General features: G+C 35.7%; 1 protein-coding gene across 1 annotated transcript; it reads left to right on the top strand.

The window, feature by feature from the left end:
- Positions 1-14: 14 nt before the first annotated feature.
- On the top strand, positions 15-16,584 carry trnau1apa (tRNA selenocysteine 1 associated protein 1a). The gene is made up of 9 exons (XM_056480050.1): positions 15-216; positions 345-442; positions 523-622; positions 726-775; positions 1,687-1,818; positions 1,897-2,016; positions 7,537-7,705; positions 8,021-8,051; positions 15,156-16,584. Exons 1-9 carry the CDS (start codon positions 193-195, stop codon positions 15,359-15,361), a joined length of 930 nt encoding a protein of 309 aa, XP_056336025.1. The 5' UTR covers positions 15-192; the 3' UTR covers positions 15,362-16,584.
- Positions 16,585-16,862: the final 278 nt, after the last annotated feature.

The following is a 16,862-nucleotide window of genomic DNA, read 5'->3' as shown; positions in this document are numbered from 1 at the left end:
TGTCGGACAACAGGACTTTTTAAACACTCGCACGTGCTGCGAGTCTTAACCTGTTTCGCTTCCTCAAAGAAAAAGTAAGAGAAGCGCGGGTTTGAAATTAATAATCTAACAATTCGACTGTAACGTTACTATAAACAACTCTTTAGAAAACTAACAAAGACTTTCGAATGAACTCGGACACACAAACGAAACATGAACAGCCTCTGGATGGGCAACGTGAGTATTACTTCCCGATATGAGATAGACGTACGTACGTTTTGTATAAAGAATAAATCAGGTATAAATAAATGAACACTTAGCTCTAACAGTAACAGAATGTAAGTTTGTAATGTCTTTGTTGAAAGCTGGAGCCCTACATGGATGAAGATTTCATCTGCAGAGCTTTTGCTCAAATGGGAGAAACAGTTGTGAAAATCAGACTGATCAGAGACAAAATAACAGGGTGAGGAATCATCTGTTTGTCTGTCTGTCTGTCCATCTTCTGTCTGTCAGTTGGTTTCAGGTTGTTCTTGATTCCTTCAGGAAAAATGCAGGATATGGCTTTGTGGAGCTGGCAGATGAAACAGCAGTGGAAAGATGCCTCCGCAAAGTGAATGGAAAACCTTTACCTGGTGCCACTCCTGTAATCATGCACTATATTCTCTATTGAAGTGACACATTCACATGTAAAATATGAGACAACCTTACTTTTAACACATGAACTTAAATTACAATGCCGTTTGCAGCCTAAGAGATTCAAGTTGAGTCGTTCCAATTATGGGAAACAAGGTGAAAGGTGAGAAATTACTATTTTCTTTTCTATGTGTTTACATACCGTATAACTAGCGTGATGTAGTGAATGCTGCAACAATCAAGTATTCAAAAAAAAAAAAAAATCCTGCATGGACAGATAGTACACTGTAAAACCCAAAAAGTTAAGGTAACTCAAACTGTTTGAGGAAACCGATTGCAACAAACCATTTAAGTTCAAAAGCTAATCCTAATGAGTACTGTGAACTTAATCCATTTGAGTAAACGAAGCAATTTGAGCACAGTAAAACTCGATAAATGAAGAGAACCAATTGAGCACTGTAAAACCCATTGAGGCAACTCAAACCCTTTGAGTAAACCGATTGCAACAAACCAAAACTAATCTATATGAGTACTGTGAACTTACTCCATTTAAGTTGAAGTAATGTGGTATTTATTTAACTCATTACCTTCAACACTGAGTTCAAAACTCTTCAAATGAGTAGAATTAACTTTCAGTAAATTGAGTTAACTACACTCATTTCATTTGATGTAATTGACTGTTGGGTTTTACAGTGTAGTAAAGCTATATTTTATATAAATAAGTAACATACAGACTGTATTTTCATAGATATAAAAGTGTTAAAAAGCAGCTACAATGAGAATTCTCACTGTTATTAAATTATGAAAAGCTTACATAGACTCAGATTTAGTACAGTTGTAATTTTAGTACAATGTTTTGTACTTTTTCTATGTATAAGTTCCGAATGCATTAATATTTGCAAATCCAAAGCATAATCATTTCTGCGTAATGGATTAAATCACCCCTGAAAAATCTTGAAGTTTTGTATCTTCGCTCTCAGATACTAATGAGAAATCATTGTGTTAATGAACTGCTATACTGGCAATGTAGTAACTGTTTATTTCTTTACCTTGTCTTTCTGCTGTTTCGTTCAGCTCTACATTCTCCCTCTTTGTGTCGGATCTCACACCGGACGTGGACGATGGGATGTTGTATGAGTTCTTTCATTATCATTTTTCATCGTGCTGCAGTGGGAAGATTGTTTTGGACGGCAATGGACACTCAAAGTGAGAACTAATGAAGAAGCTCTTCTCAGATGTTTTCTTCTTCATATGTTTGCTTCTGCTGATTGTTGTTGTTTGTAGGTGCTGTGGCTTCGTGAGCTTTGAAAGTGAGAGAGAGCAGAAACGAGCTCTGGCTGATCTCCAAGGGGCTGCTGGACTCGGGAAGAAAGCTTTACGCCTCAGCTTGGCTTCAAGTAGAGTGTGAGTATTTGACTGATGGAAAATTACTGTATCTAAAGATGGTTTAAAATAGATAAAAATAGTGGTTTGTGCATTGTGCCAGTGTGCCTCAGGTGTCCTGAGTTCGAATACTGGCTTGTGTGCCTTGTTCGTCGTCTTCTTTTTGCAACCTTTTTGGTCACATATGCGCCCGAAATTTTATCTATGTGATCTCAAAATATATTTGGGAGCATTTGTGCGAGTGCATGAAATTGTTGCGTGTGACCGGTTTTCACTGCAAAACGTTCACCGCATGCGTGGATTTAGGACACATTCAGACAGAATGCATCTTTGCACTTGAAACGCAGCTCTCAGGAACAGTGCTTGCTCCCACAATGCTTGCCCCGCTCTTCTTATTAGCCCACTGCTCTAGAACTGAGCCCGAATGGATTGGTTAAAATCAGCTGTCAATCACTCAGTCAATGCCTTCTGCTTTCAGATGACAGGGAGAGCTACAACCACGAATATGTAAAGCCCTGAAGATGAGAATGAAAACAACACTGACAGATTTTGTACACCATCGCAAAAGGGCTTGCGCTGACTAAGATTAAAATAAATTTCAGACCCTGAAAAGACCGGTACTGCTATTAAAATGACGTATACAAATAATAAGGTACATGTCAAAAGCATCTGTGCAATATCAGACACCATCTGTTAGAACACAGCACAGTTAACGTATCGTTAACAGATTCATTAAAGTCAAGCAGTGCGTGCAGGGTCGGTGAGCGGTCTGTGTATCTTTTGGTCACTCAATTATGTTATAAAAATGTATTTTCTTGTGATAACGGGATTTCATTGAGACATATTTTCCTCACTCATGCATATATATTTTTTTGCTTGTTAGTTTTGATTTAGTGTTGATTTCAAATGCAATAAATTTGTTTATATAAAACTTGTAGTAAAGGTGCTCATAATTGGTGGGTGCGGCAAAATTTTGGCTGGTGCGCCTAAATTTTTAAAGTTAGGAGCACCAGTGCTACCAAGCAAAAAGGTTAATTTCGAGACCTGGTAAGGAATACAGAAATAGACCAAGCAAAGAGAAAAAATGTTAAAAAATTATTTAGTTTAATACATGAATTAAATTCGTCTAATTAAATTTGCCTTTTTTAGATACTCTGACAATGCTTTTGTTACTATTAAACCATCTAGCAATCTCATCATCATTCATTTTCTTTTCGGCTTAGTCCCTTGATTAATCTGCGGTTGCCACAGCGGAATGAACCGCCAACTTATCCAGCTTATGTTTTACGCAGCGGATGCCCTTCCAGCTGCAAATCACTGAGAAACACTCATACACTATGGACAATTTAGCTTACCCAATTCACCTATACCACATGTTTTTGGACTTTTGGGGAAAACTGTAGCACCCAGAGGAAACCCACGCCAACACAGGGAGAACATACAAACTCCACACGGAAATGCCAACTGACTCAGCCGGGGCTCGAACCAGCGACCTTCTTGCTGTGAGGCGATTGTGCTACCCACTGTGCCACCGTGCTGGCATAAACTTGTGTTTATAGTGTTAAAGGGCATCTAGGTTAACCCTTTTTTCAGATTTAATATAAGTGTTTTGCATCTCCAGAATGTGTCTGTAAAGTTTCAGCTCAAAACACCCATCAGATTTTTTATTATACCTTTTGCAAGATTCTATTTTATACATTTTTGCACTAGGGGGCTGTTTAGTCGTACTGCACCTTTACGGCTAGTCCTCCCCGCCCACCGTCTACATGCCTTTCTGCGTGCCTTAATCTCCTCCCTCGGTTGCGTCAGACAACAGGCAGAATTAAAGGAAGCAGATCTCACGTAGCGTTTGTGAGAAATACTACAGTAAGAACTTTACCAATGAGTATTTGTTGTGCAGTTGCATCAATGAGTCACACAAAGTTCACGTGTGCACACGCACACAGACAGACAGAGCGCGTTTAGCTTTGCACTCATTTGCACACAAATGTGACAGGATACAGGTTAATCTCTACTGCTGTATCGATATCTGTTATGTTAATATACAAAATAAACCCGATTTAACGTCCACAAAGCGGGATTGAAGCGTCTTCCTTTATAATTGTTCTGACACACGGCTGTGCTGATGAAGTAAAGCTGAAGTAAATTGCTGTACTTCATTACACACATGCACTGTTTTAAAATATTTTAAACATGTGAAACTTACTCTTGATCACATTTGATGATGATTGATGATCCTAGCAAACTAAGCAGACCCTTTTATTCCCGGTTGCTTTGAGCACGTCTGGTCTTGTTGATATGATTATACACGTGACAACCGGGACATGTTAATACACGCAGCTGTCAATCAATTCGGTGGGCGGGGGGACCGCACTCCTACGTAAAGTTTGCAGTCGGTCTGAAAACAGCTCCAATTGGTCCACCGTTTTTATGTGCTAATTGAAAAAAAAGGACTGGGTGTGTTTATATCACCCCCATATGACGGTCTATACACCGTACCTGCTCATATGTCTGTCCAAACAGCTTGAAAAGTAGATTTTTCACCATAGGTGCCCTTTAAATTTAAATTTCCTGCATTCTTCATTTCCTCCATAGGCTGAGATCTTTCCCTTATTATAACCAGAACAATTAAGAATAACATGCTCGACTGTTTCTGGATTTCCACATATACTGCACATACCTGTATCGTGTTTGCCAATTTTAAATAGTGATTTGTTCAGTGCAGTGTGCCCAATACATAGCCGTGAGATTATATTGTCATCCTTTTTTTTGCCACATACCTGTCTTACCCTTCCTACCTCCATAATTTATTTGATACAATTGTCTTCCCTTTTCTTCCTGAGTCCACATCTTTTGCCGTCTTTTTTACATAAGACTTTTACAGACTTTTTACAGACTTCAAATATATGAGATCGACGATCGCGACTGCTGTAGTTATGCCTGTTGCGTTATTTTTTTGGTATTTATCTTCAGGAAATCACTGAAGGCAACGATATGTTATCATAATGATATAATGTGGTAATAAGATCGTAACTGTACTGTGTATTTACACCGTGGCCATATTCATCTATGTAAACACACAAAAACAACATTAACATTATAGCAGACACTGTAAAAATGCCATTCCCAGACACTAGACTTCTCTGACAGGGTATTCGCTATTATGAATATAATAAAACATGTGCTTGTTTGTTGTAAAAATTTGTAATAATGACAAAAAAAATTCTAATTTGCGCATCTACTGACTTCCGAGTGCAGCCATGCTGTCGTTATAGCTGGTGTATTTTTTTGGAAAATTTCTTACCCATTGGTTTCGAGTGTGGTCCTGAAAAATCTCAGTTTGAAGGGGTATCTACCCCTTCCCCTTAGGCCTACACCCTCAAGCTAAAGAGAATTCCCCTCACGTGAAGGGGAAAGGGCTAAGGGGTAGAAATGGGATTGGGCCTTACTCTAGGGTACTTTGGTGCTTTCTTTGCCAAATTCATCAGCTATTTAATTTCCCACAATCCCCACATGTGCAGGAATCCATAAACAGAATACTTTAACTTCCAAGTGATATATTCTGCACGGAGTCTGGAATATTTCTATAAGAATGTCCTGTCTTGCGAAAGATTTTCCATTTTTTAAAATTAACAAGGTTTGACAAGGCTTGTGGACCTTTTCCAATTCTTTTTCCCTCTTTCACTTCACTTCCTGTCTTGCTACTGTCCTGTCAATAAAACAACCAAAACGGCAAAAATATATCTTTAAAAAAAACTTTTGACTTTTCCAGCTGCATAAAAAAAAAATATTAAACCAAACTAAAAGTATTTAAAAAATGTGTACATTTCTGGGTAAATGACTAAAAAGTTGTTGACTGTTACTGATTATAAAGTATAGGTTGAAATTTGTAGTCAGTAACTTAATCTAAATTCTGACATTTTACATTTGAAAAAAAATTATATAAAGAAATGTTTATTCAGAAAGAATACTAATTAAAATTTTTAATTTACAGTAATTTTTTAATGTTACAAAAGATTTAGATTTTTAATAAATGCAGTTATTTTTTTCAGCTCATCCAAAAATCAAAAATATCTGAACCTTGACATTAGTTAAAAAATATATACAGTGGGGGAAAAAGTATTCAACACATCATGTTTTTTTTTTTGGGAAAGTATTCTACAGGACCTGCTGACACTGAATTCAACGCCAAACAATACAAACGTAAAAATAAAACAAAACAAATCTGAAAACATTGTGTAATAACAATACAATGTCAAAAGGGGTAATGTACTGTACTACTGATACTTTATATAAAAGGCTTTTTTGGTGATGACAGCTCAAAGACTCGCCTCATTTGGAGAATAAAGTCATGTATTGTTCATGTGAAATCTGATCTTTATTTTGTATTTTCTATTGGATTCAAGTCGGTGATTGGCTGGGCCATTCTACAGCTAGATGTTATGTTTGTGAAACTATTTAAGAGTTTCATTGGCTGTGTTTTGGATCATTGTCTTGCTGAAATGTCCACACTGGTTTCACTTTTATCATCCTGGTAATGAATAATGTTGAACTGAAGCAGCTAATATTAATTTACACTGACTAAAAGCAGAGGGTTGCTGACTAACGTCTGAGAAATTTCAGCTTCTGTCTGGGCTTTTACTGCCTTTCTACACCTCCCTTTCTTCATGTGTTCAATACTATTTACCGGTGTCATTTTATTTTATTACACACAACTTCATTTGTAAACTAATTAATATAGTTTTCTTTGCATATATGAATTTATTTGGTTGTTACCAACATCTGGTGAGAATTTCAAGTCAACAGCACCTTTCGAAATAATGTATGTTTTCTGAGAAAATTGGTGATGTGTTGAATGCTTATTTTCCGCCCTACATGAGAACCAAATCAGCATAGTAGCATGATTTGGACACTGAAGACCAGTATTAGGGGTTGAAATTTCAGTTTTAATGATTAAAGGCACAATATGTAATTTTGTTTTAAACGTCACTAGAACAGTGTTATATAGTTTGCTGACTTGTGTACTTGCATTATCCCAGATGTTTCAAGAATGTTCAAATCCAGAGAAATAAGCTATTTTACCTAGTGACACAGACACTGAGACAATGAGAATATCAATGTCTGGTTTAATTATATAGAAAAAAACTCTTTAATGTTTTAAATGCCAAAGATGCTTTAATATGTTGCACGTTTATTAGATTTTATTATTGGCCATGGCTAAATTCCCTCCATCGGCCCTTACCGATCATGGACTCCCAATTGTCCTCATCCACTGAATTGGCTCTATCACTGTCTCTCCACTCCACATATAGATGGTGTGTTTTAACCTCATGATTGTGAAGTGCTTTGGGTGTATGGCGTACACAGTAAATGAACTATATAAATATACATTACATATTAGTTGTATTGGACTGCATAGAGCAGCATTATAACAGAACGTTAAAATGTTTTTAGTATGATAAAACAAAAGTTGAATGACTTCTGCTTCCACTGTGCAATACTGCCATCATGAATATTAATCTAATCTGCCCTCTCTATTAGGAATAAGAAGAAAGAGCCCTCCGAGAACCAAATTTGGCAGTTTCATTCAGACAGCAAGAACGTCTCATATATAAACCAGTACTATTACCCACAGAACCTCAGCTATTCATCTACATATGACTGGAACTACAGTTTGGACTACTCAAATCCATCCCAGAACGTAACACAGGTAGATGTGGTTTCATTTGTTCATTGTTGCCATGCCAACACGGGGAGAACATGCAAACTCCACACAGAAACAGCAACTGTGTTTCGAACCAGCAACCTTCTTGCTGTGAGGCAATCAGGCTACCTACTACGCCACTGTGTTGCTCCTCATGCCAGTTGTGCACAAACAATTCTGTTACATTTTATTTAACACAGATTTAATCTTTTTGAATTTTTTATATTTTTTTTATATTTTAGCAATGCAGGTTTATCAGTTTGAAACATTGAATTTTATTCTTATCCAAGAGTCTAATGAATTTGTTTTTTGTAATTGCAGTGTGAACAGATAGAAGATGATGACCTAGAGTGTAAGTTTTTGGAAATATTTATGTGACATCATTTAATAATGGAAAATATTTAATCTGTTTTGTCTGTTCATGTACATGACAACTGTGTTTTGGTAAGGAATGAGAGGCTTGCATTGGCACAAGGCTGCGTGACTTCGTGTCCCACCAGTGATGATCCACAGCCATATCACACTGCGACATGAGTGTGATGTTGTGTTTAGAAGAATCGCATTAAAAAACAGAATCGCGTATATATAAAAAAAAATCAATTTATATCTGGAGCTGACAGAACAGCGGAAACCGTTACTACTTCCCCAACACCATTTTAGAGCTAGTATTTGAATGATTCTCTAGCGTAATGTCTAAAGTGATGATAAAACGGGTGATTTGCTCACATTTTAAGATCATAAGGCTGAACGACATGAAATGCCATCAGTCTACAGAGATTTCTCAGCATTTCTATGTTGTAATCGGGAGATCACAATAATTAACCCCTAAAAAGCCAAAGCTGCGCAAACACTACCAGATTACTGTTGTGTTTACGATAAGGAAAAACGCTAAACACATGCCATCATTTCTTCTTTCTTTTGACTGAACTAGTCTGCAGTAACGAAAACACAATACATACATTCCTGATATGCGAGTCCCATCTCAAACTCAATAAACTACAATTATATGGTATAAATACAGCACTACAACATACAAAAGAGAGAGATTGACAGATCGACGTTGTTAGAAATTACACTGTTTTTCTCTTCTAAGGGCTTATTATGCAGTCTCTGTCGCTATCTTGTGGCCGTCAACTGTCTTTGCTCAGCTCAGTGACAGGCTAATGGCCACCGACAACCTGTCAGAAATTATAAATATTTAAAATAGCCACTATCCTTATAAATAAAGTGCATAGTTGCATTCTAAACACTACATTCTCACCTAAAAAGCCTTAAAAGTAGAGTTTGTCGTCCAACAGCTGCAAAATTTTTAAAACTGTAGAGTATCTTCTGCTTGTTGCTGTATATGAGCGGAGTAATACTGAAGGGTGAAGAGGCTGGACGAGTGCTGTTATTTGCAGAATATCGCACGGCTTCATCATCTTGCTAATGACATTTGTTTATTAAATATACAAATAAACTTTACAGAGACATTCCACTCAACAAAACCTCTGAATGACACAGTTGGTGTAGGAATTTGTATTTACCGCCAGATGACAAAATCTTTGAAGCATCAATGCAGTTTGTTATAAGAGCCTCAATATTTCAGTAGCTTTGTTCGGGACATCTCTAGTTTAGGGAGCCAGAAAACATTGTAAGTATGTCTGTAGGTAATAATAATAACAGACGAGCACTGTGCTGCTCAAGATACTGTGACATCGCCACCTATTGGCCTGGCATGGACAACACAGCATCTTTTAGAAAAGATTTTTAGTGAAAAAACAAGAATAATTTTGAGCACGTTTCTTTTTTTTGTACATTGTAAATATACCCGTAATGTTTACATTAGAATGTTTACTTTTACTATACTGTTTGTGTTGACTAAATATAAATATACCAAGTATACGTACTCTGTATAAAAAGCTAGACCCCCGTGGGGACCCGGGGTAGAATAGGTCCCTAGCACCCCCTTGCTGATCGTAAAAGGCGACAAATGGGGCGACTTGTTTGCCGTGAGTTGCAACCCGTGTCTGTGGAGAAAGAGATCCTGGTATTTGAGGAATGTGGGTAACTGCGGTTCCCTCAACACCAACACAGTGCTTTGGCTCCAACTTCACATAGACGGGAGGTTGGATGGGCTCAATCCAATCAATCGGCTGGTCAAGACTTACTTTGTAAGACAATGGCTAAAGGGTCAATCGAGGAACGTGAACTTTGTTCTGCTTACTCGAGTATATTACCTCTGTATCCTTGATGCATAACTGGAGGATATCCGCAGCTCTATGCATCCCCTTGTTGGGCTCCGAGGTGGGTGAGGAGCAGAAGTAATGAAACAAATTCTATACAAATATGGCAAACTCAAAAAACCCCAAACGACTTAAATCAGATGACGACTCAGAGAATGGATATACGACTCCTCAAAAAGGTGATACATGGCAAAGATTCATAATTCTAGAATCAACCCAAACGGAAATGCCGCTGACAAAACTATCACCTTTTGCTATACAAAAAGGTATCGCTGGAATTGCAGGAACAGTTAAAGATGTGAAAAAACTCAGATCTGGACAAATACTAGTTGAATGTTTGAAAAAAACTCAAGCGGAAAACTTGATGCGTGCAAATATACTGGCCAATGTACCTATGAAGACTTTCTATCATCCCTCTCTTAACAGTAGTAAAGGAGTAATACGTACGAGAGAGCTGCAAGACATGGATGAGGCAGAGATCCAAATGGAATTGATGCAACAGGGTGTAATTCATGTAAAAAGAATTACAATCAGGAGAGAACAGCAGATTATCAAAACTGGAACCTACATCATGACTTTCAATAAACCACATCTACCAGAAAAGATCCATTTAGGATACCAGAGTGTACCAGTCAATACATTTATTCCAAATCCGTTAAGATGTTTCAACTGTCAAAAATTCGGACATGGTTCTGCAGGATGTAAAAATAAACCATTATGTACAAACTGTGGAGAAGAAGGACATGGACCAAGCTGTAATAAAACAGCAAAATGCAGCAACTGTAAAGCAGACCATCCATCTTCATCAAAAGAGTGCCCTGTATGGATAAAAGAAAAAGAAATTCAGAGAGTTAAATGTACGGAGAAAGTAAGCTATACAGAAGCAAGAAGAAAGATTGAAGAATCCCCAATGTTTAAACTCAAACGATCATATGCATCTGTGGTAAAACCAATCTTGAACTCTATAGAATGCCAAACAGATTTGACTTGGTTAAACAATGATAAACCTCAATGCCTAAACAAAAACCAAAACTTAAATAAAAAGAAAACCCAAAATGCTTCAAACCAGACTCAAATGGATGAAGATCAATGCCAGATAATAGAACCCAATGTTTCATCAAAAGGAAGGAAAACACAAACAACCACTACTGCTCAATCATCAAAGAATAGTTCAAGTAAAAAAAGTCACAAACCAGAAACTCCAAAAGATGTGGAAATGAAAGAGATCCTAACTTCCAGAAGCAGAAGTTTATCCCCAAAATGTAACCACAAAAGTACTGTTCTTGTTTTACCTACCTAAATATGAAGGACTGCATAATCCAGTGGAATTGTAGAGGGTTGAAAGCAAATTTTGCTGAAATGCAACGACTATCAACAATTTTTAACCCTATTGCATTCTGCCTACAAGAGACTCACTTAGAACCAAATAACAAAATAACCTTTAAAAATTACAAAATATTCAATGCATTTGGTAGAAATGTACATAGACCTTCAGGAGGATCAGCTATAGTAGTTAGAAGGGATATAATTCACAGTTATGTAACATTGAATACCAATTTGCAAGCTGTTGCTGTACGCGTAACCCTCCACAAAGTTATTACCTTATGTTCCATTTATATCCCCCCTGATGTTACTATAACCTTACCAGATATGGATAATCTACAACAGCAGATACCATCCCCAGCCATATTCATGGGAGACTTAAACAGCCATAATGCGTTATGGGGAAGAAGCTACAGGAACTCAAAGGGAAAAGTAATTGAGGACTTCATTTTAAAAAATGACCTGTGTATATTAAATGATGGATCATATACATACCTGCACCCAGGACATGGAACTTACACTGCCATTGATATAACACTCTGTCATCCTTTAATAGCTCCAGATTTTTCATGGAAAGTCTGGAATGACTTAAGTGGAAGTGATCATTTTCCATTGATTATTACCTCATTAGGTACTCAAAGACAAAGAACCCCAAGATGGAACCTTAAAAAAGCAAACTGGTGCAGTTTTGAAATACAATGCAGTGAGAAATACAGAGAAATGGATCAAGTAAACCATAATTCAATAGAAGTTTTTACAAATAAACTGATTGAAATTGCAGAAGAAACCATTCCAAAAACATCAGGACACCCATATCGAAGAAATAATCCCTGGTTTGATGACAATTGCAAAAAGGTCATCAAAGAACGGAAAAAGGCAGAAAGAATATTTAACAAACATCCTACGAATGAAAACCTCATTAAATTGAAAATATTAAGATCAAAAGCAAGAAGGACTATTAATGAAATCAAGAAACAGAGCTGGAAACAATACATCTCAAATTTAACATCACAGACGCCAACTAAGAAAATCTGGGATATGATCCGAAAAATGAAGAACAAAGAAGGTGGATCACAAATATGTCACATAAATAATGGTAGCACCCAACTAACTAACGAACAAGAAATTGCCAACAACCTTGCAAAAACCTTTGAAAGAAACTCATCCATAGAAAATTGTCTTCCTCAATTCCAAAGAATACAAAGGCAACAAGAACAAAACCAGATTGACTTTTCCTCTGATAATGCTGAAATGTACAACAAATCCTTTACAATGGAAGAACTACAAAAAGCTTTGAAAAATTCAAAAGACACTGCAGTCGGTCCTGATAAAATCCATTATCAGTTTTTAAAGCACTTACCCTATGATGTGTTGTATCTCCTTTTAAATATTTTTAACTATATATGGACATCTGGAAAGGTACCATCTTGTTGGAAAGAATCTTTAATCATACCAATACCTAAACCAGGTAAAGACCACTCAGATGCCAATAATTATCGCCCTATAGCCCTTACCAGCTGTCTGTGTAAAACAATGGAAAGAATGATAAATGATCGACTTGTATGGTCACTGGAGAAGGACCAAAATATTTGTAATTATCAGTGTGGATTTAGAAGAGGAAGAAGCACAATAGATCATCTTGTAAGACTGGAATCTTATGTGCGAAATGGTTTTATTAAAAAAGAACACACTGTAGCAATATTCTTTGACTTGGAAAAAGCCTATGACACCACTTGGAGATATGGAATTTTAAAAGACTTGTATGAAATGGGTTTTAGAGGACATCTACCTGTTTTTATCTCTAATTTTTTAACAAACAGGTGTTTTCGAGTTCAGATAGGAACAACTCTGTCAAATAAATATATTCAAGAACTTGGTGTGCCACAAGGAAGTATATTATCAGTTACATTATTTAACATCAAAATCAATAGTATTGTAAATGCTATTGGTTTAAATGTATTCTGTAGTCTTTATGTGGACGATTTGTGCATCTGTTACAGAGGAAGAAACATGAATACTATTGAAAGACAATTGCAACTTTGTATTAACAAAATGCACGACTAGTCAGTCAAGAATGGATTTAAGTTCTCCAGATCAAAAACTGTGTGCATGCATTTCTGTCAATTACGTTCTCTTCATCCAGAACCAAGTCTCTTCTTGGAAGAAGAACCTATAAAAATTGTAAAAGAAACTAAATTTCTTGGACTCACCCTGGATAATAAGCTCTCCTTTATTCCACACATCAAACTCCTAAAAACAAAAACCTTAAAAAAAATGGATATCCTTAAAATTCTGACCACAACAAAATGGGGTGCAGATTGTACTACAATGCTTCGTCTTTATAGAACCATGATCAGATCCCAAATGGATTATGGAAGTATAGTGTATGGATCCGCTAGAAAATCCTACATTAAAATGCTGGACACTGTACATCACACGGGACTACGAATCTCATTGGGAGCATTCAGAACATCTCCTATTCAAAGTTTATATATTGAAGCAAAAGAACCATCGCTTGAAAGACGACGTTTAAAATTAGCACTCCAATATACTGTCAAACTGAAATCAAAAAGAGGTAACCCAGCTTATCCTTCAATTTTTCACCCTGAATATTTACAATTGTATGAAGACAGACCCAACTACATCAGTCCTTTTGGAATACGCATGAAACCCCACCTGAAGAATTTGGGTGTTAATATGGAAAAACTTTCATTACCTGATTTGAGCCATATTCCTCCTTGGTGCAACACGAAAATAAGAATCTTATGGAACTTAACCAAACAGAAGAAGTCCTTGACTCACCCAAATGAATACAAACAGGAATTCAAACAAATAACAGACAGCCTCCCTCATCATGAACACGTATACACAGATGGATCAAAAACAGACAAAGGAGTAACAGCAGCAGTGGTGTTTAAAGATGATGTCTTTGGTACTCGGATTCCAGGAGAAAGTTCAATTTACACAGCAGAAGCTTACGCAATAAATATGGCATTAGATCGAATGGAAAGGACACAGCATCGTAACTTTTTAATTTGCACAGATTCCAAATCCTGTCTTCAAGCTCTTGAAGCTTCTAAGTATGATCACCCCATAATGTCCATGATTTTAAAGAAAATGACAACACTAGAAAACCAGAAGTTCAACATTATCTTCTGTTGGATTCCAGGTCATATGGGACTTCGTGGAAATGAACTGGCTGATGAAGCTGCAAAAAAGGCTATCTCCTTGAATGTGACCGAATGTTTAATTCCTCCTGATGATTTGAAACCCACCATCAATTTATACATAAACGAATCATGGCAAAGAGAATGGGACAACTGCATCAACAACAAATTATATGAAATTAACCCGAAAATAAATGAAAGACATTTAGCAAATTATAATTTCGAAACCAGGCATGATCAGACGGTCTATACCAGATGTCGAATTGGACATTCTAGGTTGACACATTCATATTTATTAAATAACGAAGAATCACCTAAATGTAATATCTGCCAGACTGCTCTCACCATCAAACATATTTTGTTGGAATGTAGAAGTTTAAATTCCGTTAGACAGGATTTTTATAAGGAGAGTACTTTGATGGACATTTTTAAAAACGTACCTCCAGGAAGAGTTTTACATTTTTTATCAAAAATAGATCTGAAAAACCATATTTAACTTTGAATAAATTTTTTGTAAATTTTATCTATTTATATTTTATATATTTGTCTAAGTAATTTATTTATTTATTTATTTTTTTATATAATACGAATTTGTTTTTATCATGTAATAGTTTAATGTATATACATTTGGCCACGAAATAGCCATAAGTTGCTGATGTGGCAATAAATATGTAATAAATAAATAAATAAATAAATAAAAAGCTAGACATCATTATAGTGTCTTGTTTTTCTGTGTTGCAGATCCAGACTCTGAGATAAATGTGACTGAGGCAAATGAGACATTTATGGCCCAGAGTGAGGAACTATACAGTGCTCTAATTGGCTGTTTCTTCCAACCTCCTGAATCGTGGGAAGGTGTAACATGTAGTGCCTCAAGCTACCTTCCCGAGCCAATTAATCAATATGAGGAGATGGACTCCTGTTCGACTAACTGGGTGACAACTTAATAAAAAAAAAAAAAAAAAAAAAAAAAAACTTAGGTTGACTTTTTTTTGTAATGAATTTAGCTTATGCAATATGATTTGACATGTTGCTGCTGAAGTAAAAATTAATTTAGGTTTATTTTTATTTTATGTTGCATTTGTTTGATAAGAAAATAAGTTTAGTGAGTGACCAACATAAATGTATTCTTGTTTTGTTTTTTCTATTACATTCGTTGAATTAAATAAAAGCTACATGAAAAACATGTACAATTGCACTAAGAGCAAAAGCTGCTTAAACATGGAGGGTAGTCATACCAAATGTTGTTTAAAGTTCAGTTGATAGAAGTTAATAAAGTATATGCACACAGACTTTTAATTTCAGCCAGCCAGCCTAAGCGTGAACTGCCTTTCCATTATAAAATTGCCACGTTTAAAGTCTGATATCTTTCAAAATAAGAGATCTTTACTGACTGATAGATGTACGATATAGAGTGGGTCCCAGACCGGATTAGAAGCACTGCACTAAATTCCATTTTCCCCACCATGTCTTTAAAATACGAGTTTATTTTACCCCAGTATTTTTAATGGGGTTTCTGTGCTTGGCTGCTGGTACTTACGGTGCTAGCGGTTTTACAGTCTTTCATCTTGTTTTATGCTTAAACAACTAAATGAATGCTTAAGTCTATTTAACTGAATGTATTGTAATTACATTACTACATCAATGCTGTAAAAGGAACCTTATGAAATGGAAAAAGTTACATTAAGCAAGTTCATCTTGGCTGAAAAACACTAGCTGTGCATATACCCCATTGGTAAAGAAAATCAATTCATGAGACTGTTCTTGACAGCAGCATTTTATAACATTTTTAAATGTGTCTAAAACTTTGTTTTTTTTTTTATTTTGTTACCACCATTCTTTTGGTTTTAGTCTTTCTGTGTAAAGCACTGGCTGCTTCTACTCCCTGTGCAAGCAATATACAATATATTCTTTGGATTTATTATGCATGAGTTAAAGTAAAAGTGCAGATTTGTTTTATTCTAGAAAGGTCTGATAACATTTCCACATTTCATATTAAAATAGTCATTTGTAATTATTTTTTATATATTTTTAATTTGGACAGCTGGGCAATATAGCAAATGTTTTCACTTGTTCTGCAATTTTACTGATTTTACACAAATTACATGCATATATCTTTGTTAGTACTGTATTAATAATGCGTTGTCTAAAAATAAAACAAGTCTGATAACATGGCGTCATTTTATTTAGTGAAAAAAATTAAGTGTCATCAGTAATTTAAAGGAAAACGTGTTTTAATCAAACATCTATAGCTTGTTTATCTAGAGAACCTGACATCCTTGATTTTTTTTAATGCAAGAAATTTGTTTACATTTTGAATGGTATTTTTGTAATTATATATTGCCCCATTAACGTTACTACAGTGAACACACACACAAAAAAATAATAATAATAAAAAAAATATATATATAAATATATATAAAATATTTTATTTTTATTTTTTATACA

The sequence above is a fragment of the Danio aesculapii genome, chromosome 19, assembly GCF_903798145.1.
Source record: "Danio aesculapii chromosome 19, fDanAes4.1, whole genome shotgun sequence".
NCBI lineage: Eukaryota > Metazoa > Chordata > Actinopteri > Cypriniformes > Danionidae > Danio > Danio aesculapii.
Note: the sequence above shows the minus strand (reverse complement) of the source record. Positions and strands in the feature narration are given on the sequence as shown.